Below are 26,260 nucleotides of genomic sequence, written 5' to 3' on the forward strand. Positions count from 1 at the left end.
GGAGCCTTTTGCCACCCCTCCTCATCCATTGGTCTGTTATTGTCATTTGTTTCTTCTCCCACCCACTACAGAAGTTAGTTGTTCAGCCCACTTTACACATTGGCTAACTTCATGTTCACAAGGCACACACTAAGTAGTTCTCTTCCGTGCCAGCCACTACTGCATGTGCTTTTGAGACTAAAAGTGGTTTTCCTTTTACCAAAAAGTGACAAATAAACAAGAATTGGCCTATTGGGTGAGCCAGTGCTTGTTTTTGAAGTATCAAAAACAAAGTGATGGATGAATGCTTTAATTAATCTTAGCTGCTGTCAATCACTTGGGGATGCCTGCCAAATCCATCTTATTTCGATCACCATGCTACCCCAGTTTGGAAACAGCCATATGCAAATCAGTCTTTGCACTGCTCTAATAGAAACAGTCTAGCCCGAACTGTCAGGTCAGGTCCAATACACATGGCTGGATCCTAACGTGGCATGGTGTGCACAATAATAATCGACTGGGATGTGGCCCAGAGTAATTACCAGTAGCTGAAATTACTTGCCAGTGACTGAGATTAAATCAAGCATTCCATCAATTTTTTGCATACTTCAGTGTGACACCATAAGTGGGACAGGTATGCCCAGATGTGTGTCCCAATGACTCTGTGCCAATGGAACCAAGCAATACCTGGCTGAGGAGCCCTAATAAGGGTGAAACCGGTCCTGGGTTGCTTGTATTCTGGTTTAGGGAAGAAACTGGCCAGGCAGTTTGAGCTTGACTGTTTCCCATTGGAGCACCATCAAGATTGATTTGCATATGACTTGATCTAAACTGATGTGGCATGGCAGAGGTGTGGAATTCTTATAGCCCAACTCCCAGGATATATTGTTTGGGTTCAAGGACAACAAGTTTCCATGTTTATTTTGTCCTTTGCACAAGTAGACCCATCTTCCTGCAGCACAAACCCTTTGGCTGCCAGTGTAAATGTAACGCATTATGAATAAAGGAAGGGCATTGTCTGCAGTTAAGGTGATATTTGTGTCCATATGTTAATGTTGTTCAAACTTGTATTTATGGTTCATTATTGCAAAGCCTTTATTATTAGGTTGAGCGCTCAGAGGAAATGTTGTAAGTTAGGACTGCACTGCTGACAGTGGTTTCTGTATACAAACGTCTACACATGTTTGCAAAGTTTAACAATATGAGGCTATGTATAATGCACCCAGGATGCTCTCTGATTAGATGCAGATTTGATGAGTTTTTGCTTTCAAATTAAATGTTCACAAAAAAATGCAACTAGGAAAAACACTTTTGCTAAACTACTTTGAAATGTTAGGTGCCATTTCTTTTGCGCAAAGCCAATAGGTCTGACACTGGTGATCAACTTTTTGGTTTTGTCAAAGCGTGTCTTGTTGTGACATGATTTTTGTAAAACCTTATAGTTTTGGGAGCTGCCAGGCCCTCATCATTATAACAAACATTGGCAAAAAGCAATAATATTTTTGGTTCTCAAAAAGCACTCATTACCACAGTAGTCTCTGACACTGAGCAAAACTACTTTGTGTGCTGATATGCTCCTTGTGAAAAAGCAGCATGCTTTCACTCCAAGTGAAGCCAGTCTATAGAGAGAGAATTTTTATAAAATACAAAAGGTCTTGGTAACTCAAGACTTTAGCAGGGGCCCAATTCAGAAGTAAAGTCACAAAAGTCATGCACATATGCCGAGGCACACCTCAATCAGTCCAAATTGTAATGTAGGTAGTCACAGGGAGTCCATAAAATGTTCCTTTGTCTTTTTTTTCTCTTCTTCTCAAAGATCCATGTACAAAAACACACTGGCAGCCGACACGTGTTTCGTTCAACTGACTTTTTCTAGACTGAGAATAATTTTATTACAATTAAATTCTCCCGTATACAAATGTATGTACAGTTAAAATTACCATTTGAAAATTGCCCAAGAGTTGGACATTGCCCAATGCAGCCATACACCACAAAGCAAGTGTCATAGAATAAACGATTTTAATGTTTAATGTGCCAAAAAGTGAAAGAGTTCATGAGATGGCGTCCAGTCACAAAAGTGTACCCATTCATTAGTGCAGATCTACAGCGTTCATGAATTCACATTAATGTACAGAAGTAGGCCAGGAAACCGTACTCCTGGAAAATATTTGTGAACTGCATTTTAACACGAGCATGTGTAGATTTCACTCATGCAAAAATCTGGTTAGCGTTTAAAAGTTCACTTTCCCTCCAACCACTTTTTTTTCCAACAGGAGAATACGTTTTATTTCTGCACTTGTCAGGAGTAAAATTCCAGCCTTTCTCAGTAAGGGAAAAGATTAGAGAAGAGCTGGCAAAAACCCTAAAACATACAACTTTGTAGGTTTGCACAGACCCTGTTTCCAACCCTGGAACTATAGCTTAACATTACATCCAGCCCCAGTATGTAGATCTGTGAAAAGGTAGCAAAATGCGGAAATCGCTAGAATTTAAACCCTACTATAGTATAAGCTCTGCCATAATCAGAGAGGCTATTATCAGCACTCTTATATAATGAGATTGCTGCCATAATGTATCGCCGCACTACGTGATACCAAAGGACAAGTAGATTATTTTACAGGACAAGTAGGTTTCTGACGAAACCTGTCCCATGGACAAGTAGATATTTTATTAAATTCCACAACCCTGCATGGTGTGCAAAATAACAGTGGACTGGGATGCGACCCAAAGTAATTATCGGTGGTTGATATTAATTTAATCATTCCATCTATCACTTTTGACCATGTTTTAGTATTTTTAAAGTAGTCCAGTCCTGTGGTTTTCACATATAGAGCTGCAAAGAGGCTACTTACCTGAAGGAGGGGTAGTGAGGATGCCTGCAGTACGACCTCTCGTATTTGGCGGCTCACTTACAGAGGCCAATAAAATTGTAGGGTTACGTTTCCAGCAGATATGTGAACCTTTTCAACAGTGGTTGTTATATTATGTGTTTTTTATAATCCACTGATTTGTTTGCTTTGATCTGTCATGAAACATGCATTGGGTGATGATGCTGGTATATTTGTAACATTGTAAACATGTTTGGCAGATTAGAAGCAGAGATTTAAAATTATAATGCAGTGTAATCCAAGAGTTTATTTAAATCAGGTTTACAAGCCGTAGTGAATGAATGTATCACAGGTCAGGTAACAACAAAAATCAGATAACAATCCGCAAAATAGACCATGCTGGTGTGGCAAGTTTTGCCGATTGTGCCTGTTGAATTTGTGTTTAATCCTAGTTTCTGCAGTATTTTTAAAACATATTGTTAACAATCAGAGACTGATTATTTGGAATATTACATTGGTCTTTATTGACATTAAACACATTCTCTATTCTTCCCGTACTTTCTTTCTAATAGCAGTTGGAGTCTCACCATGAAGAGCTTTTATCTAACGCTTTACATAATGTTGAGATAGAACTGACAAAACTTGCAGAAATTCCATGGCTCTACTATGTTCTGCAGCCAGATGACGAGGAGGTATGTATATTTAGTTATTTGGGGTTTTCTGTATTCCCTCATCTGTGTAAAGATAACAGGAATGTAATAGTTTTCCTTGATTCCCGAATCAGAAATTTGGAGAAAACAATGATCTTGTACTGACAATTCACATTAGAATGGGATGAGACGAGTACTTATTTGAAGTATTAAATATTTACTGATAAAAATTACTGTATTATTCAATATCTCGGATCTTAATGAAATGTAACTGCAAACATGAATCTTGCCTGCCTCTCCAAAGGAAACCTATCTGACAGCATTGCATATGGACGCTTTTTGGGTGTTCTCCTTTACATGTTTATGGATATTAGGCAAGTGTTTTTTTTTTATTTGATTCTTGCATTCACCACAATCTTTACACAGTGTCTCCAGTGAATTGAAGCAAACGGCTCTGTACCTTAAGTTCGCTTCACATGTTTTACATTTCGCATTGGTTTCTAAAACCTATGTCCCTTGCCCTGGTTAAGCAGAGGTCTGTTAAAAATTGTGCAGACCCCACAGAGGCTCTATAATGGACATTTACCTTTTAATGGCAGATACAGTTCAATGGTGAGACTGCTGTTTGAGACTGCTGGATAACTATGGGCAGGGCACAGCTCTACAGTGGCTCTGTGCTGTTGGAGAGGATAACTGCTTGACGGATAAGTCGTTGTTATGTCGAACCTGTGTGAGCATGCTGTGCATACGCTTGCGTGCGAGAGTATTGTTTTCAATAAAGGACTTTGATCCCACCTGATGCTTACCACAGGTTTACTCCAGTGCCGTTCTTCTTTGTTGCCTCCTAATTGGTTAGCACAGCTGATAAGTCACTTTGTTCCTATCTGAGGAGCACTGACCAAGTACAAATTAATTTCACTTGATTAGTGCTGGTACTATTTCTTCTACCACCTGCCCATTTCCATTCTGGCACTGTGCTTTAGAAACCAATTACTCTGCTCCCGCTGTCGCTTGCCCATACCTCTCTCCACTGCCCTAGGGATGGGAGTGGTTGGCTGCCAGAAGGAGGAGTCTACCCTTTTCCCTGCTCCGGTTTCTTTGTTCCTTGTTCAGCCAGAAAACCAGCCGTGGCAGATCAGATTTCTGGGTGCCCAACAGCATCCTTCTTCTGACATTTATATTCATTTGGCAAATTCATGTCCTCTGGCAGTACCTTTGAAACAAAAGGGCATTTACTTGTCCACTTTAGTGCATTTTCCATGGAGCTTGGCAGTTGAATCCAGAGATCAATATTCAGAATATATTTCCGTTCACTTTTTCTCCCTGTGCCTCTTAAAAAATAATTTGATTATCAATAGCAGATTACATCGTGGAATATTTCTGTGCTTCACAAGTATTCCTATTTTATAGATTTCTGTAACGTAGCATCCACTTTTGGTTTCTGTTTTCTTAAATGCGGATGTCTCCTAGTGAGACTTTGAACGCTGCCAGTGGCTTTTTTATGTGTCTGTCTTTACATGCATTTTCTCCACCCATCTGTATGAGGAAATATGGTTAATTAAGATGGGGATAAACCATGGAAGGACATTGAAAAAAGGTAAACCTTGTTCAACATAAGCTGTGTTCTTATTGGTGAACCGCCAGTCACTATTAAGCCACACTGACTATCATGGCAAACAAAATTCACTGAAAGTTTTGAAATTATATGAAATTTATAAGACCTATGAGAGACTCCGATGGGTGTTTTCAGTTCCTTAATAAGCTAGGTTACCCTTTGTCTTGCGTGACATCTGCATCCAGTATTTACTAATATTTGTTTTGTGTTTTTTTTTTATGGCAATGGGAGATTATGTGGTCTGCCCAGAATCGAAAGATGTTAAGTCAAAGCGGGGACTTGAACCTGGTTTCCCCAGTTTCAAAGTCAGCAGCTCATTTCCCCACTTTGCATTACACCACAATAGGCTGATTGTTTTAGGTGATTGAAGGAAAGTAGGATCTGCCATCTTGGTTACTCCCACTTTTTGCTGGTGTTCAACTGTTTTCTGACTAGTCTGACTGGGATCCTGCTAATCAGGACCACAGTCACTGTGCTTACTCCCTAAATTGGCTATGGTGTGTATCTAGTACATTCCTATATGGCTACTGGGGCACCCTTGTAAGTCCCTAGTATATGGTACTGAGGCACATAGGGCCTGGGTACACCGGGGGTTCCCCGTGGGCTGCAGCATGTATTATGTCACCCAAGAAGGACACTCCACACTGTGACTACAGGCCTGCTATTGCAGCCTGTATGAGTTGGTGCAAGCACCTCTCACGAAAGATAAGTTTCCTTATATCTAACGTCACTGCCCTTGGAACCTTTAAGTCACCCCTCTACTAGGCCTTTCAGTCCCAAAGGCAGGGTGCTCGGTTATGAGTGTGAGGGTGGCCCTGCATGAGCAGACCACCCCTACAAACCCCAGAGTCCATTCTCCAAGCCTTGTAAGTGAATCAACCATTACGATATAGAGAGGCCGTGCGTCATTATACGAGGTCCATCTCTAAACTGGCTCAAATTAACCGGGGGAATGTTTGGTATCAAACATGTTGGAATCAGGGAGGCCCTCCATGCTCCCCGGGCCGATCTTAGAGAGCCTGGCAGCAACCTAGGGATGCTTTCGACCACAGACACGATTCTGCCCGCCTGCTGCTGGGCCAAGCCCGAGCAGGGGAAGGTAGGACAATAGATTTCCTTTAACAGGGAGGTGTTACCGCCTCCCAGACAGGACTTAGTGTATTGGGCCAGGGTGGGGCGCTGGCCAGCACCACATAGTATGCTGGAAGAGCACATTTGGTGCCCTCCTTGCATACTCCAGTTCAAACCACATCAGGGAGCCAATGGATCCCTGCTCTGGCGTGAAAACTGGATAAAGGACATGGGAGTATCCTTCCCACTGTCCTATCCCTCCTCTTGGATGGACCCCTGAATCATCCCAACCCTCAACCTAGGGTACATAAAGTCTTACCTGAGGGTGGGTCCCTAGATTCGTTGAGGGATTTGATTCAGATCCAACTCCACTTCTTCTTTGAATGTCTGGACATCTTGGCCGAGTCATGCTGACCATGCTGAACTGATCTCATTGTCCTTTGCTTTCGGACCAAGACTGCAATGGAGAAGACTCTGTCGACTCCTGACCTCGTCGTCCTGCAAACCCGCTGCCCCATCAGAGTCCGTGCTCCATACAGGTTCCGTCTGTGCACATTTAAAGACATCCAAAGGAATCTCCCTTGGAGTGAGGGAGTCACTCCCCTGCATCCGCAGGCACTGTAGCACAATCGGCTAGTTTGCTGAACCTGGGGTCCCACGGACTCCACAAGGTTCTGCAGCACAGGTGGTGGATCTTCGTTCTCCCGAGGTCTGGGCTGTCTTCCCATCCAGTTGAGGCCAGCATCCTTCGTAGAACACACTGTAACCAAACCCATGTGCAACGCGTCGCTGCATCGCTTCAATCACCCGGTGACCACAACAGTTACCATGACTGACTCGTGCGCATCGAGAGGTTCTGTCGAAAGAGTCTGTCCCCGCTATAACTGACCTGTGCTGATGCGGTTGCTTGGACGGATCAATTCTGTTGTCTTCAGCATCCCAGTGGCTCGAGCAGAGCTACCGATTTGGTGTACCGCGACTAAAAGCCTCGTCATCTAACCAGTTTCATTGAACTCGAGTGGTCATCGTCTCCCGTGATTCCTGGACGTCCTGCTTTGGCATAGACTCTGTCCCCTCTGCTTTCAGGTATTCTTCTACTCGAGCTCACTTCTGGGTTCCAACAGACTCTTTCGTCCTTTTGTGGTAAGACTGCAACCGCGACGTACCCGCTGATTAATACTGAGTACCTGGTTGGGTATCCTTTTCTCACCTGACCGTCTTGGGGTTCTTAGACTCTAACCTGGAATGGTTCCTGGGGTCCCTTACTCTCCTACAACTCCTGGGTCCAGTCACATCTTATGGTTGTGGTCCGTATCTCACTATTTTGATATATGGACTGGTCTCCCCTCTGGGGACCAATGTGTATTGGTGCTACTTGCTGTTCTATGTCTAAAGCATTGTGTGCATTGCGAGTATATCTCCAGGTTGGAGGTATTGTAACATGTTAGTGAGTGATTGTAATACATATCTGTTTTTATAAGTGCACTGTGTGGTTCTTTTTCATTTAGCCTATACTAAAAGAATAGACACTGGTGAACCAAGCTGCTTTGCACTTCACCTGGATTAAACCTGAAGGCTGCCCTTCACAGCTCCACTTAGAGAGCTGCTATCTAAACCCCTAAAATCACCATAAGGGTCTCCCAGGTTAGTGTTGGGTGCTACACTTTCACAAGTGAGCACCATATACTGACCCACCTTCTTGCAGTGATCTTAATCTTCATTTTGATGAAAGCTCCTGCAGTGGGGCCCACTCAATATTTAGGGATCTGGAGACTGTGCACCTAGTCCAGCGGGTTTCCAATCCCACGCTTGTGTTGGTGCACACTCTGGACCCCATTGTTTCTAACTTTTTCACACTTTTGGTGGAAACCCCTATTGTTGTTCCTGGACTGACCCCTTTTCAAGTGCCACTTCTGAATCTGGCATCGCTCAGTAGTAGAAATGAGACAGCACAATTTAGGAAGTGGGCGAAGATCAACTCTGAGGTTTTTACATTGGCACTCTCAGCCACTGACCCCGATTTAGGGGAAGGTGTTGACTAGGCAAATACCAACATCGAGAGCTGGATCAGTGGAGTAATAGATAGTAAAGCTCTGCTGGTCCCCAGCGTAAACCATGGGCTTCTTTTTCTGTGCCCTGGTATAATGACACTCTAGCCACTGCCAAAAAATCTTGTAAGTGCCTGGAGCACCTATGGCGGAAAGATTATAGCTTGGCCAATCGGGCTAGCTGTAAAAAAGCACTCAAACAGTATCACAAAGTTATTATAAGCACCCATAGAGTTCTATATCTAGAAAATTGAGAGCTCAACTAAGTCTTCAAAAGAATCATTCTCAATACTTAACTCTGTCATCTTTAAAGCGTGTATCTGCAATGGTAACACTCTATAGTGAAAGCTGTAATAAAATTGCTACCTTCTTTGCTACCAAACTTGCGAAAATCTATAGCCTTGTAAATTTCACAACCACCTCCATAGATGAGTTAAAAGGGCTCTTTATCCAAATTAAATCAGGATCCCCTTTTGACCCAGCCCCACCTGGAATCTTGATCCAAGGAATAAACTCTATTCTCACTCACCTTCAGCAGTTGATCTCAATGTCACTTCAAAAGGGACGCGTTCCACAGAAACGGAAACATGCAAATGTGCTTCCCCTATGGATGAAACTTACAGTTGATGATGTGCATTTGGAAAATCTTAGACCCATCTCGCTCCTCCCTTTCTTTGCCAAAATAACTGAAAAACATGTGAATAAGCAACTTGTGAGCTTCATCAAATCTAATAACCTGCTACATCCTTCTCAATCAAGATTTAGGGCATATCATCCCACTGAGTCAGCATTATTTCTGGCCACAGAAACCTTGAGGTGCTGTGCAGATGGAGAACAAACTGCAGCTTTGATGTTGTTAGATCTTAGCGCAGCATTCAACACTGAATCCCACGGCCTACCCATACAGAGGCTTGAGGAGTGCGAAGTTGGTGGTAATGGGCTTCGATGGTTAGCCTTCTTCCTACAACATTGCACTTTCCAAGTTGCCCAAAGACCTTTTATGTCGGAGATGCTACCACTACCACTAGGAGAATGCCGCAGGGCTCCAATTTAGGCCTAACTGTATTCAATCTATATATTCGCCCCTTAGCCGAGATCATTGAGAGACACAACGTAAACTTGTGTCATACACTGATGATATTCAGTTAATTGTGACACTCTCCTTAGCAGGGGATGATGCTGCAATGTAGTTTAAATCCCTTCTGGTGGAACTGGCCACTTGGATGGTTAACAGCTGTCTGAAGCTAAATGCTAATAAAATTGAGGTCCTCATCTTTGGCAACTCCTCTTCCACCTGGCCATCAGCTTGGTGGCCTGATACTCTGGGCCTGACCCCTGCCCCCGACTCCTGCCCCCAAATCCAAAGCTAAACGTCTGGGTGTTTGGTTCGACCCCTAATTTTCCTTTGAGAGTCAAATAAGCAGTATTGCTGGGAAATGTTTCGGGACCCTCAAAACCTTGAGAAAGATTCTGGACCTGCTCCCTGCAGCTTCAAGGAAAACCATTGATCAAGCCTGGTAACCTCACAGTTAGACTATTGTAATGTGTTGTATCTTGGAGTAGCAAAAGGGAGCTTGAACAAACGCTGAAAAGTGTAAAACGTGGCAGCACGTTTGGTACAAAATCTTCACAGAAGGGCATTTGTTACTGCTGCCCTTGCTACTCTTCACTGACTCCTACTAGAGAAAAGAATTACCTTTAAAGCCCTGTGTTACTGTCACTAAATTCTCAATAACAAAGGCCCCAAAAATGTGTTCGCAGTGGTGCAACCCTATTTTCCTTCATGCAATCTGAGATCCACGGGAGCAACCCAGTGTTGGTACCTTGTGTTTTTAGGGCCATGCTAGGGGCCCGACCTTTCTGCTGTTTGACAGCTAAGATTTGATAGTCCTTGCCGGCCCATTTGAGAGCAGACCATCCAAAACAATTTTTCAGAACAGACTCAAACCTGGATGTTTAGTTCACCATAGATTACTTTCAGGTGAGCCTCTGCTAGTCATAGTAGTCTGCTCCAGCCTAGGTAGGTCAGGTCCTCTCACAGGGACACACCATATTGTGTTACCATGCACTCTAGAAGACGCTTTATTATTATTTGTTATTATTTATTCCCCACTTCACATTACTTTCTCATGAAGAAACTTCTCTCAGCCCCTCTCACACAAATGTAAAATAATAGATGCATACACACTCGCTCATACATGGTTTTCTCAGTTTCTCTCTCTTACACACAGGCATACTCACACACACTTAAAGGAGGTGGGGTTTCGAGCAGATTTTGGAGCTCGGATTTCCTGTTTATGAGAGATAAAGCGGTATCTAGCTTGTGGCCTCTCTGTTAACAGCATGTTCTGCTTTAATGACAAAACTTGCACTTTTTTCACCATCTTTGCCCCCAAAACAGACCTGTAAACACTATTCCTCTCTATAATTAGACTATTCCTCCAAGGGCCCTGGAGTAGGTCTGCACGCCGTCGATTTAATATCCCGCGCTATATCGATATGTGCTGCCCGTGTCTGGTCCCAGAGCATATAAACTCCCGTATTAGCAGCCTTAACTGCTTAATTATGGTGCTTTTTTTTTTAACCTGTCTTCCTGTAAAATTACTGTGAGACCTCTTTTTTTCTCTGTTGCGCGATGCTGGCCATTCTAATCAAATCGGCATAGGGGAAAGGGTCTGATTTGCTGTAATGGAGGTTGGCTCGCGCTGGCAATCTGTCCTTAGTGGGAGTAACAAAATAAGTCATATGCCTTAATTTAGTTCTCACCTACCACTCCCAGGGTTATTCAGTTCACTTCCTGATGCTTCCCAAGTTTCTATCAGGCTGTCATATCAGCACATCCACCAGGGAGTCCCGGCCCGGCTTTAAATAGTCTCTGTATCTAGTTACAGGCCCACAAGTGACAGGCAGCTATCCACCCCCAAGCCTTTCAAATGTAAACCTTTTCTAACAATGCCACCCAGCGCCAATGAAATAACACACATCTGCATATATGCTGTGTCCCATTTTTCTTGGGCTCATGGATTATGTATCTTGTAGCCTCTTATAAAGAAATGAAGTTCTTTGTTCAATGTTTGTCCTTTGCTTGTTAAGCAAATGCTAACGTATTGGAATGCTTAAGTGCTATAGAGGTTTTTGGTGATTTACAATAAGACAATCTGTTTCAAAGCAAAGTTAAAGGGGTGTAAGCCAGATGAAAGGGAACGCAATGATCTGACAGCAAAAGAAGCCAGCGCCTCCCTCTCCCACTGCTTTATAGCACCTATTAAAATCACCCTGTTATCCGCCTGCCCCTCCTCCATTAGCCACCCCACCCGATTGCCAATGCCAGAAGCTCGACCATGGGCTAGACCAATGCTTGTTTCTTCTTGATAGGAGAAGTGATGCCTGTTGACATGCCTGCTGTATGTTTGCGCTGAATAGCTGAAGGAATTATTATAGCAATGTGGTACCCAATGGAGAGGGTTATTACCATTTAGCAACCCCATGATGCTAATCAAACCAGTATTGTGGCTGAAATGCCATTATTGCATAATCTTTACACTTGTTCTCTAAAATGTAAACAATTTTGGGCAATTTTATTGAACAACATTTTAGTCCTTTGTAAATGTTCTCCAGGCTAAAGATCTTCAACATCTACGAGGTTTGCAGTCATCTCTAAGAAGTTTTCAACAAATGTATCCAGTAGCTTATTTTGGAAGACATCTTTGTCAGTTTGTGAAAATTGAATGGATTTTCTAGAAATAATTGCTAAAAGGGATGCAAGTTTGAATAAACAATAACAACAAAGGAGCATCATTTTTTTGTATTTTTTTTACTTATTTCTTTTTTTTTTCACTGATTATAAGATAGTTTACTAGGTTCAGAGTTTGCTGCTTGGGGTAAGGTGAAGGGTACGGTGGGTTAAGGGGACACCTACAGGTCACAAGTTCATATTCCGATAGAGTCGACTAAATTCTTGATCTTTCCGAGGATCATAATTTAAGTGGTACTTAATTTGATGGCAGCAACATTTGTTATTTACAGAGCTGCAAAAATGCAAACCTTTGCCAGAAAGTTTCTGTACAAAAATACAATACATTTTAGATAATTTCCAAGTAATGAATGTGTAGTAATGACACCGGACAAGGAGGAAACTTGACGTCTTTATTCTCTTCAGAAAACAAGAGTAACGCAAAGCGTGATCACACATTCACCAGCCACAGACCAACTGCAGTTGGTGGAATCCCACGACCGTGACATTTCAGAGATAGAACTCTGGAGCAAAGAACAGCAAAACACCGCACAATACAAGAGCAACATTACAACACCCCGCCCTTCCTTCTACCCAACAACGAACAACTAGACGGAAAACAAAAACAAGAACAAGTCATGGCAAATGAAAGGAGCAAAGTACAAGTGCTGAAAAATAAGGGGGAAACTCTCCTCATGTTAGAACATAATCCTCCAAATAGCAAGGCGGTCTGCGAGACCTAGAAGAACGGGCAACTCCAGCACTCACAGGAAAAGGAAGACCACAGGGAAGGGAAATGGAAGCATCCCCAGAGCCTCCCTCTCTACTGACTTCAGACCCATTGAAGGTCAAATCCGCATCACTCATCAACATGAACCAGTTCAAACTGTCATCAGAACGGACACTAACAGGTTTGGTCACTTTAGAGCTCACACTCTCTCCTTTATGATATAACACAACTTTGTGTTTGTTCCATTTGTTATCACTGTCGAGAAGCACGTAGTTGTCAAAAACTTGCCTCACTCTGAAGGGAACCTTTTGCCATGTCTGCCATGTTTAATTTTGACCCAGTCACCGGCACATACACCACTTTCGTCATTCCTGACACCATCCACCTGGTTGAATACTGGTCTGGGAGAGACGAGCCAAGTAGGTAAAAGTTTGGTGCTAGGCTTCCTTCCGTGCATCTTTTAAAGGTAGTAAACCCCGTCGCACAGTGGCCGGTCGTGTGATGAGCCCAGACCATCTCTCTGACATCCTTTCCACTCTGTAAAGCCATGGAAATGGTACCTTTCACCAGGCGATTAGCCCGCTCCACCATGCCATTAGCTTGGGGGTTATAAAGAGCCGTGCAGTGGTGGATAATACCACATTTACCAAGAAAGTCTCACATCTCATGCAAAACCAGTTGAGTACCATTGTCCGTGACAAGAAAATGGGGTAGACCCTCTTCCTGAATAATAGTTCAACTGGTCAATGGTCCTCTTAGTCATAACAATCACACAAAAGGGGGGCCCTGGACTAATACCTAGGCAGGGGTACGGGGGGAAAACCATGAATAATCAAACAAACAAACCCACTGCCTGAAATCAATTTATAATATAGCGTAAAAGCGTCTTAAATTACACAAGGGGAAAGAAATAACCTCATCACTTTTGAGCCAACACAGTGTGTGGAAAAAAGGGCAAGATTAACCACCTAAATACTGAAGAATATTTCATTTTATTGAAAGTATACAAAAATTATTTATAATGCACATTTATGATACCACAGTCTTGGCAGGATTTGTACAAAGCTAATAAATATACAATAAAAGAGATATACACAAACAGATTGCTAGTGAAACTACTCACAGCCCAACACATAAATCCAAAGTAATATTTATGAAAACCCCACAAAAAGAGATATTCAAATAGTAACCACACTCAAGTTCATTCATACAAACATTTGGACAAAACACATTACAAGACTAGTCCGCTCAATGTAGACTACAAAACAATAACACATATACAGTCAGGAAGAGAAAATGAAAAATAACCAACTTAATACAGAGCATGGAAAGTGTCAATACATGTGAAATCCTAATTCCATAACGTTTGTTAAATACACATTTTTATATAGGGTTTTATATATTCAAAACAATATCCAAATTTCGTAGAAGAATAGCACCAGTCGTGTAGAGAAAATGCGGTGACACGCGTTTCGGTGTGGAGACCCAGAATCATGGGTCACTCCTTCATCAGGGCACTAAAACTGGTAGCTAGTCGTGCTTCATAAACCTGGAGAGTCGGGGAAAATGATAGCCAAATTCTCTGTATACTGGTATCATAGGGAATGCCCAATTTGAGGACCAAACACACAAACTCAAGAGTGGGGATAAAAATCCTCAAGAAGCTGGGTACCCAACAAGCCATCCCAGCCGTGCCACTTACCAGAGTGTGTATCTTATACCCACTAGCAACCAAAAAAAACTGCTGCGTGCTAGGAATCACCATGAGATGGAGTGCCCACAACCAATAGCAGTAGAGTGCCAGAACCTCACAATAGATTTGTGTGATCGAGGAAGATTAATAACCAGCAAAGACAAAGTCAAGGGCTAGACAAGTGATACAGGTGAGTTGAAAAAAGTCTCACGCTTTATCTAACCTGGATAGCTGGTACTCTGTCATAACATCAGACATAAAACAGACGACAAGCCACTTAGTTTGAACATCAATCAGCACCATGGCATTCCTCAACATCTCTTCAACACCGTGCACAGGTCCAATAAAGGCTAAACATACATTACCTCAGGGTACACCAGGAGCTTCGATATGACCCAGGACAGGATGACACCCTGTCTTGAGTCTCCTTTCACTCTCCCTGCACACGTCACAATCCACAACCCAGGACGTGGTCTGTTCATCCATGCAATGCCACCAGAAATTCTCTCGCACCCATTTCTTAGTCCTGGTGTGACCGAGGTTTCCTTCATGGGTGAGCTTAATAATCTTGGGCCTAGAGCCATCGGGTGGTACAAACTTATCATTTCTCATGAGGACATTAGTCACTTACACTCATCTTGTCCAAGACCTTCACAAACTGTCTTACCTCTGTTCTCCCAGGGCCAACATACGTTCCACACTCTTGAGAACAGCGTCTTGATCCATGAACTTGCTCCACTCCTCCACCAAAAATGCACAACCAACGCGCTCTTTTACATCCCCCAATAAAGCCACAGCACCATCTTGTTCCCAAGAGGAACCAAGACTATACTCACCTGTGCCCTTCAATGACAAGCGAGACAAACAATCGGCTTGTGCATTTTTCCACCCCGGAATGTGAGCCAACCGGTATTCCTGGAGCCTAGAAGCAAGCCTGGCCAGTCTTGCAGAGCCTTTACCGGCACCACCTGGACTCAACACCTTGACCAAGGGTTTGTGGTCAGTGTGAATACAAAAACCAAAACCCCACAAGAAGGTCTTGAAATGCTTGACTGACCAGGCTGCTGCCAGAGCTTCGCGCTCGATGACTGAATAGTTACTCTCACATTCGGACAAAGAGCATGAGGCAAACACCAATGTTCTCTCAACACCTGCATGCACTTGGGAAAGCTCAGCCCCCAAACCACAAGCACTCGCGTCAACGGTTAGAAAGGTTGTTAGATGAGTGTCAAAGGGCGCAAGAATCCCTGCCCCACAAATGTCCTTCCTAATCAGATCGAAAGCATGCTATTGGACATCGCCCCACACAAAAGAACACCTTTTCCTCAACATCAACCTAAGAACCTCGGTCTTGGTAGCAAACCACTTTACAAATTTGGCATAGTACTCGATTAAACCCATGAACGATCGCAACGGGTCTTTGTCATGGGAAATAGGGGCATCACAAATAGCCTCTAGGAGATCGACTTTGGGACGGACACCCTGCCCAGAAATGGTATGTCCAAGATATTCAATTTCTTTCACTAGAAACTTGCACTTATCCTTCCTCAGGGAAATACCCGCCTCCCTCAGTCTGCCAAGGACCTCCCTCAATGTCTTGTGCTCTTGAATAAACCCCCTGAAAACAAGGATGTCGTCCTGAAATATTTTTACGTTGTCTAAACCCCTGAAAACCTTGGACATGATTCTTTGAAAAACGCTGGCCGCAGATGACAATCTACAGGGCAGCCTTTTGAAGTGAAAAGTGCCCTCCATGGTAATGAAGGCCGTGAGGTTTTTCGACTCCTCATGTAGCTTAATCTGGTGGTAAGCACTCTTCAGATCGAGTTTAGAAAAGTACTTGCCACCCTTAAACAAAAGCAACAGTTCATTGATGTTGTGGAGTGGAAAGGTATCAGTGACTACATGTTGGTTTAAATTACGAAGGTCCAGACAGAACATGAGCTTTCCATCACTCTTTTTGGTGATAACCACTGGAAAGACCCATTCAGAGGCCTCAACCGGTTCAATAACACCTTCCTTGAGCATGTCTTCTAACATTTTCCTGACCTCATCCCTCACAATGACCGGAACCCTCCTCAACTTATGCTTGACAGGGATAGTGCCATCCTCCAATACAATATTATGTGTATACCCCTTCATTTCACCAAGTTATCCACTAAAGACATCATTCATTTCACCCAAAACTTGTTCTGTGGTGACGTCGTCCAAGCACAAGACCTGACCGGGGGCATGGGGATCGATAATGATGTGAAGTTCAAATTGGTGTCCCCAATCCAGGATTTGAGGACTATCCTCTGCAACGTAGATCTTACCCACAACCTGTCAATACTTAAACACAATAGGAGATGAAAAGTAGCCTAAAACATTGATGTTCGAGGCATATGAGCTGCAGATTGTACACTTAGCATAGATCGCCATCTGGTGTTGGGCCCGGATGTTTGCAGTTTGTTTTTGTTCTTTGGACAGTCTTTGGAAGTCACGAGTTCGGTGACTCCTCCTTCGGTCCGTACTGCGCATGGGCTTCGGCTCCATCCTCAGATTGTTTTTTTCCGCCATCGGGCTCGGATGTGATACTTCGTGCTCCGGCTTCGAACTACTACGGTTCCAGCCTCGACGGAAAATCCTCGTTCTTCGAGTTTCTTCATCATATCTTCATCTCTCGAAGCGGCACTTTTCTCCATCCCGTACATCGGCACCGGCCTTCGGGCCGTCCTCGACTCCGGTCCCGGCCGATGGAAAGGACTCCGTTCAAAAAGTGCCCAAAATGTGGGTCTAAATTTCCCCACACCGACCTTCATCAGGTGTGTAACCTTTGCCTCTCTCCAGAACACGAGGCTAGAGACTGCCCCGCCTGTAAGTCTTTTCGTTCAAAAAAGACCATTCGGGATTGAAGAGCTCGACGCACCATGGCGCACTCATCGACCGCAGCTCCACCGGACATCTTCGGAGACGACGCCGGAGCTTCGGGGCAACTACACACCGAGCAGGAGGATGACGTCGTCAGCGCTTCCGAGGCCGACGACTCCGACGTGGAGGACATCACACCGGCGCAGCGGGTCGTGAGTACTGTACCCCCTCCCACCCCCGCGCCCAAAACCAAAGAGACTCCGGTTACACCCTCGCCTGCAGGCCTGGGCAAAACCAAGCACACGGCTTCTATCACCCCACCTTCGGGCCCGGTGTCGAAGCCTCAGAAGTCTCACGGCAGCTCGGGCTCGAGCCAGCCGACGCCTGGTGCCGAAAAACACCATCCGGCACCGAAGAAAGTGATACCCAGCTCGACTCCGAAGCCACCGGTACCGAAGCCTGGACTCTCGGTGCCGACAAAACACAAACACAAATCTGTCGGCACCGACGCTCCGGCGCCGAAAACTCCTTCGACGCCGAAAAAACCGGAGGTTTCAAAAAAGCATGGCGCACAGAAACCATCGAAACCCTCGGCTCCGAAAACATCGGCGCCAGCGGACGATTCGGCGCCACTGGATCTCTTTACACCAGACCCTTTGCAAAAGACTCTATTTAAAGATCCAAAGACTGGGCTATTGACTTTAGTTGTCAAGAAAAGACGTCTTGACACACCGGCTCCTCCTCCACCGCCCAAGCGAAAGGACTCTGCTACTTCTCCTCTGAGTGCCCTCCCCACTACCTCCTCCTCCGCCTCCTCCACCTCCTCCACCCCCTCCCCCTCCCAGGTCTCCGCCACCCTTACCTCATCACTCCCCCACCCCGTCCCCAGATCCGGATTACGGGGATCCAGATTATGACCCGGCGGACGCCCCAATGGACCCCACTCCACCGGGGACCCCAGATCCATGGGAAGACTACCAAAACCCTGACATACCGGATATGCCTCAGGACGACCTATACCCATCCAGGCCGTCTCCTCCAGAGGACTCCTTAGGGTTTCACCACTTAGTGCAGAGAGCAGCACACTACCATGGGGTGGAAATGCATAATGAACCACTGGAAGACGACTTCCTACTGGACACATTTGACATTCAGGACAAGTCCACATCTATCTTGCCCATGCTTAAAGGTGTCACCAAGCATGCTGCAGAGGTGTTCAAAGACCCTGTCAGGGCCAGGGTATTGAACCCTAGAATAGAAAAAAAGTACAAGGCGGCACCCACAGACCCTGCATACATTAAGGGCCCTGCTCCCTTAGATTCCCTAGTTGTGTCCACAGCTAGAAAGCGGGCTAACTCCCAGTCCTCAGGAGAAGCCCCACCGCCAGATAAGGAATCCAAACTTCTAGACGCGTCTGGCAAACGCAAAGCCTCCCAAGCTGCAAACATGTGGCGCATTGCAAATACACAAGCGCTACTTGCGCGCTATGACAGAGCACACTACGACGAGCTTGAGGCTCTTATGCAGCACCTCCCCGAAAAACACAAACGCAAGGCTCATGAACTAATACAGGAGGGTAAACTAATTACTAACACCTCCATTAAGTGTGCCCTCGATGCAGCTGACGCTGCTTCTAGAGCCATAAATACTAGTGTCCTGCTTCGTCGTCATGCCTGGCTCAGGATCTCAGGGTTCAAGCCTGAAGTCCAGGCGTCCATACTAAATCACCCCTTTGACCAACAAACTCTCTTTGGGCCAAAGGTGGACGAAGCGTTAGAAAAGATGAAAAAGGTCACAGACACAGCAAAGTCTATGGGGGCACTACAATCACAGGCCCCTAAACGCTCCTTTCGACGCTCATCCTTTCGTAGCACAGGCAGAGGCTACTCCACCGATAGCGCCTCTACCTCCTACAAGTCCCCTCCTCAAAATACCTTTTCAAAGGGCTACCAAAGGGGTGGTTACAGAGGCAACAACAATAAGGGCAGGGGCAAAACTAACACCACCCGTTCTGCCACCCCGCCCGCACAATGACTCCCCTTCGCTCCCCCCGGACCATCCCACTCCGGTCGGGGGCAGACTGCAAAACTTTATCCACGCATGGGAGTCCATAACATCGGACAAATGGGTGACCCAAATTATTCGGTCAGGGTACTGTCTCGAGCTAACATCTACCCCACCCAATATCCCACCAAGGCACCGTCCAATGTCTCAAGAACATTCCACACTGCTCAAACAGGAGGTGCTCTCCCTCCTCCAAAAACACGCTATAGAGCAGGTCCCCATCAATCAGCAAAATCTAGGGGTCTACTCTCTGTATTTCTTAATACCAAAGAAGGACGGGACCCTGAGGCCCATTCTGGACCTCCGGCCTCTAAATGCATACATACATTCAGACCATTTCCACATGGTCACCCTACAACAAGTCCTCCCGCTCCTTTGCCAGGGAGACTTTCTTACTACCTTGGATCTCAAAGACGCATACTTTCACATTCCAATACACCCTTCTCACAGGAAGTACCTCAGGTTTGTGGTGGACGGCCAACATTACCAGTTCACAGTTCTCCCCTTCGGGGTCACCACCGCACCACGGGTGTTTACCAAATGCCTAGCAGTTGTAGCAGCACACCTCAGACGTCAACATATTCACGTCTTCCCTTACTTAGACGACTGGCTCATAAAAGCCGCGTCCTACAACCAATGTGTGCAACATACCAACAGCACCATTCAACTGCTCCACCAGCTAGGCTTCACAGTGAACTACCAAAAGTCCCACCTCCTACCATCTCACACAAAGCAATATCTCGGGGCCACTATCGCAAGCATGCAAGCCTTGCGCAAAACATTCCTTCCTCAACACTCTCTTCCAGCAAGAGTGTTTATGAAGCTCATAGGAATGATGGCGTCCTGCATTTTCATAGTGCCCCATGCAAGACTCCACATGCGTCCACTTCAAGAGTGCCTAGCACAACAGTGGAACCAGGCCCAGGGTCAGCTGACGGATCTGGTGTTGGTGGACGGCCGCACCCATCACTCTCTGCAGTGGTGGAACACCACAAACCTTTCCAAAGGGCGGCCGTTCCTGGACCCGGTTCCTCAGGTGATTCTAACAGCGGACACATCGCTCTCCGGCTGGGGAGCGCACCTCTTACACCTCACAATGCAAGGTCTATGGACGCCACAGCAAAAATTGCTCCACATCAACCATCTGGAGCTCTTGGCGATCTTTCTAGCCCTAAAATCTTTTCAAAAACAGATTTCGGGCAAAGCAGTCCTCATTCGCACAGACAACATGACTGCAATGTATTATATCCAAAAAAAGGGGGGGACACACTCTCCCCAGCTCTCCCGCTTAGCCCAGAGCATATGGAGATGGGCAATTCCCCAAAACATCTTTCTCCTGGCACAGCACGTTCCAGGCGTACAAAACACCATGGCAGATCTGCTCAGCAGACAAACGCAACAACTACACGAATGGGAACTGCATCCACAAGTTCTTCACCCATTCTTCCAACAGTGGGGGCATCCTCAAATAGACCTCTTCGCCACCCATGAAAACAAAAAATGCCCAAGCTTCGCCGCCAGGTACCCACACCCATTGTCCAAAGGCAATGCGATATGGATGAACTGGTCAGGCAGATTTGCATACGCCTTTCCACCTCTCCCACTAATTCCGTTAGTGGTAAGGAAGCTACAGCAGCACTCCCTCACACTCATTCTGGTAGCCCCAACATGGGCCAGGCAGCCGTGGTACACCACACTACTACAGCTATCAGTGGTACCACATCAAAAACTGCACCTGTCCCCATGCCTCCTAACCCAGAACCATGGAGAAATCAGGCACCCGGACCCAGCTCAGCTCAACCTTGCGATCTGGCTCCTGAAATCTTAGAATTTGGTTACCTTAACCTTCCCCCTGATTGTATGAACATTATCATGGAAGCCAGACGTCCTACCTACTATAGAGATAAAGTGGAAAAGATTTGTAATTTACTGCCGTAACAATACAATCAACCCTTTAGACGCATCCATACAGCACATCATATGCTATCTTCTCCATCTTCACAGGTGTAACCTGGCATATTCATCCATACGCCTACACCTAGCAGCGATTGCTGCTTATCTACAAAACAGACAGCATTTATCACTGTTCAGAGTGCCCGCTATTAAAGCCTTTATGGAAGGCCTTAAACGAGTAATTCCTCCCAGGGCACCACCTTCCCCTGTGTGGAATCTAAATGTAGTTCTTACACGGCTAATGGGTCCACCCTTCGAACCAATGCATAAATGTGAGCTACAGTTCCTCACCTGGAAAACAGCTTTCCTCGTAGCTATCACTTCCCTTAGAAGGGTTGGTGAAATACAAGCGTTCACTATACAGGAACCCTTCCTACAAATACATCACAGCAAGGTCATACTTCGTACAAATCCGAAGTTTCTGCCCAAGGTCATTTCCCCCTTCCATCTCAACCAATCGGTGGAATTACCTGTCTTTTTCTCGCAACCTCAATCTGTTGCAGAAAGGGCCTTACACACACTTGTTAAGAGGGCTTTGCTGTACTACATACAAAGAACGCAACCTTTCAGGAAGACTAAACAATTGTTCGTTTCCTTCTCTCCACCACATAAAGGCAACCCCATCTCTAAATCAGGGATAGCTAGGTGGATTGTAAAGTGTATACAAATTTGCTATCAAAAGGCAAAAAGAACATTATCTGTTCCACCTAAAGCCCACTCTACTAGAAAGATAGGGGCTTCTATGGCTTTTCTAGGGAACATACCCTTAGATGACATCTGCAAAGCAGCCACATGGTCAACACCGCACACCTTCACAAAACATTACTGTGTAGATGTGCATTCCAAGCAACAAGCTAGTGTGGGCCAGGCTGTACTAAAGACACTTTTTCAAACCGCTGCAACGGATACCGGTGGTCGCCGCTAAGGTTGGGTACTGCTATATAATCGATGCTAAGTGTACAATCTGCAGCTCATATGCCTCGAACGGAATATGCTACTTACCAGTATGCATCTGTTCTTGGCATGTAAAGCTGCAGAGTTGTACACGCCCACCCGCCTCCCCGGCTACCTGTATCCGTTCCAGTCCATCTTATTTAGATACAACACACATGGGTTTCTCACTGTTATTACTACGCTCCATCATTTCCCTGTTGGCGAAAAACAATCTGAGGATGGAGCCGAAGCCCATGCGCAGTACGGACCGAAGGAGGAGTCACCGAACTCGTGACTTCCAAAGACTGTCCAAAGAACAAAAACAAACTGCAAACATCCGGGCCCAACACCAGATGGCGATCTATGCTAAGTGTACAACTCTGCAGCTCTACATGCCAAGAACAGATGCATACTGGTAAGTAGCATATTCCTTTCTCCCCCTGGCACCCCCTAGGATCAATGTCTTTCGGGAAGAGTGGAAACAGATGCCACTCTGTCTCCCACATCCACTTAGGCACGATGGTGTACAATGAACCACAGTCCACCATCAGTTTCACTTGTTTGCCCAAGATCCCAAAGAATCCCTTTGGACAGCGCTTTCTCTCGGTATCACCACTGCCTGGAAGAACCATCAACACACGAGCTTCACGGTCTCCATCCAGACTCAATTCCTCTGCCACAGTAACCCTGGACCTGCTGAAGTCTTTGCACATATGGGCGTAATGACCTCTACGACCACATATCCTGCAGTCTTGTTTGAAAGCTGAGCACCATTTAGAGTCACTCCCATGGTAAGCACTGCCACACCTAGAACATCCCTTGGACTTGGCGGACATCCGTACCTTGGGATTGGTGGTTTTCATTTTTTTTCCAATAGCCTCTACATCCCCTTCGACACGCTCTTTCTTGCTCATCTCGAACATGCAACGTTCAGACTCTTCAACAACCTTGGAAATGGAAATAGCATCCTTCAAGGTGGGATTCTTTGCAGCCCGGGGACATTCCTGCGTTTTCTTACTATGACATTGAACAATCAGTTGATCCCTGATGAGTTCATCAGACATTTGCCCACATTTGAACTTTATTGACAGCTCCCGTAGACTAGAGACAAATTCATTCAGAGCTTCGCCAGCCTTTTGTGGCCTGGTATTAAACTTGTAGCGAGACATGACAATGTTCTCCTCTTTGGCAAACCTTTTTTTCCAGGCGTAACTTGGCCTCCTTAAACACATCCTCCACTGGCTGATTGTCGTTTCCTAACATCTGAGGTGAGTATTAAAAATACGATGCGCTTCTTTACCAATAGTACTAACAACAACACTTTCTTCCTTTCAGGCAAAAACTCAAGGCCATCCAGAGCTATTGTGTAGTTGTCGAACAAGTCACTCCACTCCTCCCACTGCAGGGACGGTTGACCTGGTTGCGCAAGAAAAGGAGGTGAAATAACTATGGAGGAGACAGCCTTGTTATAAGACAGGCGTAAAAGTGCAAAGGGACGTAGAATTGCTGCTATGAAAGAAAGCAAAGAGGATGTCTGAACAAGAAGAAGCAGAAACCAAAAATATGAAGAATGGAGCTAAGTAGAGTGCTCTGCAAACATAAAGGTGACCAGCAGGAGGCTCACTTCTCTAAGCGCAAGCACCTTTCCTCTAATAAGTCACATGATCAGCACAACCTTGCAAGTGAGTGTTAGCAGACGTATTGGGTAATTGGCAAGATGAAGAGGTAACCTGCTACGTGCTGCCGCTGTGAATGCTTGAACAACGATGATTAAACAAACAAGCTGGAGGTGAGCTAACAGCATGCGTGTTTTCTGGCAGTAGAGGCGGGGCAGGGCACGGACACAGAGCGGCACCCTTATATAACGGTTGCGGGCCTCAGCTAAACCTTACACGCAGCAGGCCAATTTCCATAAGGCAGTTGCGGGTCAGCGCACTTAAGGCCTAGCGCATGTTCTCTGCAGGCTGACGTCTCTTCACACGCTCAATGCCGGTAACGAAAGTCGAAGAGGGGCAGCACAGGCACACACAGCGGCTCTTTATCACCTCAGAAACAGGCGTCATCGAACTTCGGCAGAATGGCACTAGAACGGCCAATTTCATCAAATGAGTTACGGGTCAGCGCCACCACAGCCTCGCGCTGGTTCTCCTCACACCTCCGTGCTACTATGGTGTTACTACACTTGGCTGGCGATTGTCACCAAAAATGTAGTAATGACACCGGACAACAAGGAGGAAACTTGACGACTTTTTTCTCTTCAGAAAACCAGAGTAGCACGAAGCATGATCCCACCTTCGCCAGCCATAGACCAACTGCCGCTGGTGAAATCCCGCAACCGTGACATTCCAGAGAGATAGAACTCTGGAGCAAAGTACAGCAAAGCATCGCACAATAAAAGAGCCAAATTTCAACAGAATGCCATTAAATCCTGCTTCCGAGATTAAATATGCACAGGATGTGCTTTTAAGATGTTCTTTTTGTTGATTCTCTGGTTATGAAAATTCTTTGCCTGAGCCCCTTTTACACCTCTATACAACTTTGCCCACCATCTTGGATTACCCTGCAAGGCAAATTCAAGATTGCAGCAGGACTAGAGCTCTCTATCGGAGCTCCTGATTTGAAAATATAACATCACTACAGAGACCCTTTGCTTCCCCCCTGTCACTCGCTGACCTGTGGCACTCACTCAAGCTGAATGAGAGTCTACTTGGTTCAGTTTGCTGTGGCCTGTGTTGTCTCAGGAAATGGAGGTGGTCTGCTGGACGGAAGCCTATGTGGGTCCGGCATTGTTCATTGTGCCTGGTCTCTGAATTTGCTTGTGGCCTGGTGCTGGTGTCCAGTTCACTGCTATGATGACAGTGGGAGCACCTGCATCAGATTGGCCTGGCTCTTGATGGTCCAGCTGCAGTCTTATGCCTTTATTCCCCCTGCCTCTGAGACTGTCTGTGATCGGTATTGCCCACCTGGTCAGTGTCTCTTTGGAACTCTGCTAGTGGCGTGCCACCTTTCCAGGGCTCAGAGGTTTGATTGCCGGTGTGAAAGAAAAGGATGACGTACTGTCCCCCTTTTTAACAGGCAAAACTGACCATGAATCATTTGTGTTCCCACACGGTGGCATGATAGGGAAGCAGTCAGTGGCCCAAAAGGATCTAGGAACCATACTCTGAAAATGGAAATCAGGTTGTAGGTGCTACAAAACATCAAACCTTCAATATGGCACTGTAGGGAAAGCCCAGGGCCTCAAACATTATGAGCCCTGGTCAGTGGCACCGAGAGACCTCCCTCCAAAAGAGCAGCCAGATCGGGGACCTACATACCTCGTAATAGTAACGGAAAAAATGGCAGACAAGATAATGGGGTTGAAGCAAAGTACAAGGCTCCCAAGTAGGTGCAAGAAATGCAAAGCAAACAATAATTTGATCTGTACATGAAATGCAGTACTCTTATAATATCCTTTAGCTTTGTCTTTGAAACCACATGTAAGTACATATACTGCTATTATCCATGGGAATAAGTTCTTTTGTGAGAGATCTTTTAAACTAATGGTAATGTAAACCTTTTTTCTACTGTGAAACCTTTCTTTTGGTAACTGTTTGTGTGCAGTAGTATCTGTTATGGAGAGTGCTCAGTTTTGTGTGTGTGTATATATACACACACACACACATAATTGTATATACACACACACCACCACATATCTCACGCACACCCCACCCCACATAGCAGAGGTGTGTTTGCTGTCTTTGTGCCCACATGATGGGTCAGAGACCCCCAAAAAAGGGGTTGATCAGTGATGGACGAAAAAGCAAATTGTTTTTATATTAGGAAAACAAAATCCTGCCCAAAAGCTAGGACTACATTGTTTCTTCTCCACTTATGATTTGTTTTTAAGTATTTTAACAGAAGATAGGAACATTCAGTGTAGATTCTTTAACATTATATTGAATTGAGCTCACTTGGTACAACTGAACGTGCTACTACCCTTCACCACAGCCCCTATTTCCTCTTTTTTATTTAATCAGAAAACTGTCTTTATTACAATTTAAAAAATCTCATTTTGCCACGCCGGATTTAAAGCGTGACCCCAGAAATGTTAATGGCTTAATGGAGGTGTCG

The 26,260-nt window shown here is 45.3% G+C and overlaps 1 protein-coding gene across 7 annotated transcripts in view; it reads left to right on the forward strand.

The window, feature by feature from the left end:
- The window catches only part of DGKH (diacylglycerol kinase eta), a 725,438-nt gene that overhangs the window by 649,594 nt on the left and 49,584 nt on the right, over positions 1-26,260 (forward strand). For all 7 annotated transcript variants that reach the window (XM_085621806.1, XM_085621809.1, XM_085621807.1 and 4 more), the window contains one exon: positions 3,380-3,499. In XM_085621806.1, coding sequence (XP_085477932.1) covers positions 3,380-3,499 — 120 coding nt within the window. The remainder of the gene's footprint in view (positions 1-3,379; positions 3,500-26,260) is intronic.

This window comes from Triturus cristatus, chromosome 8, assembly GCF_964204655.1.
Source record: "Triturus cristatus chromosome 8, aTriCri1.1, whole genome shotgun sequence".
NCBI classification, from domain to species: domain Eukaryota; kingdom Metazoa; phylum Chordata; class Amphibia; order Caudata; family Salamandridae; genus Triturus; species Triturus cristatus.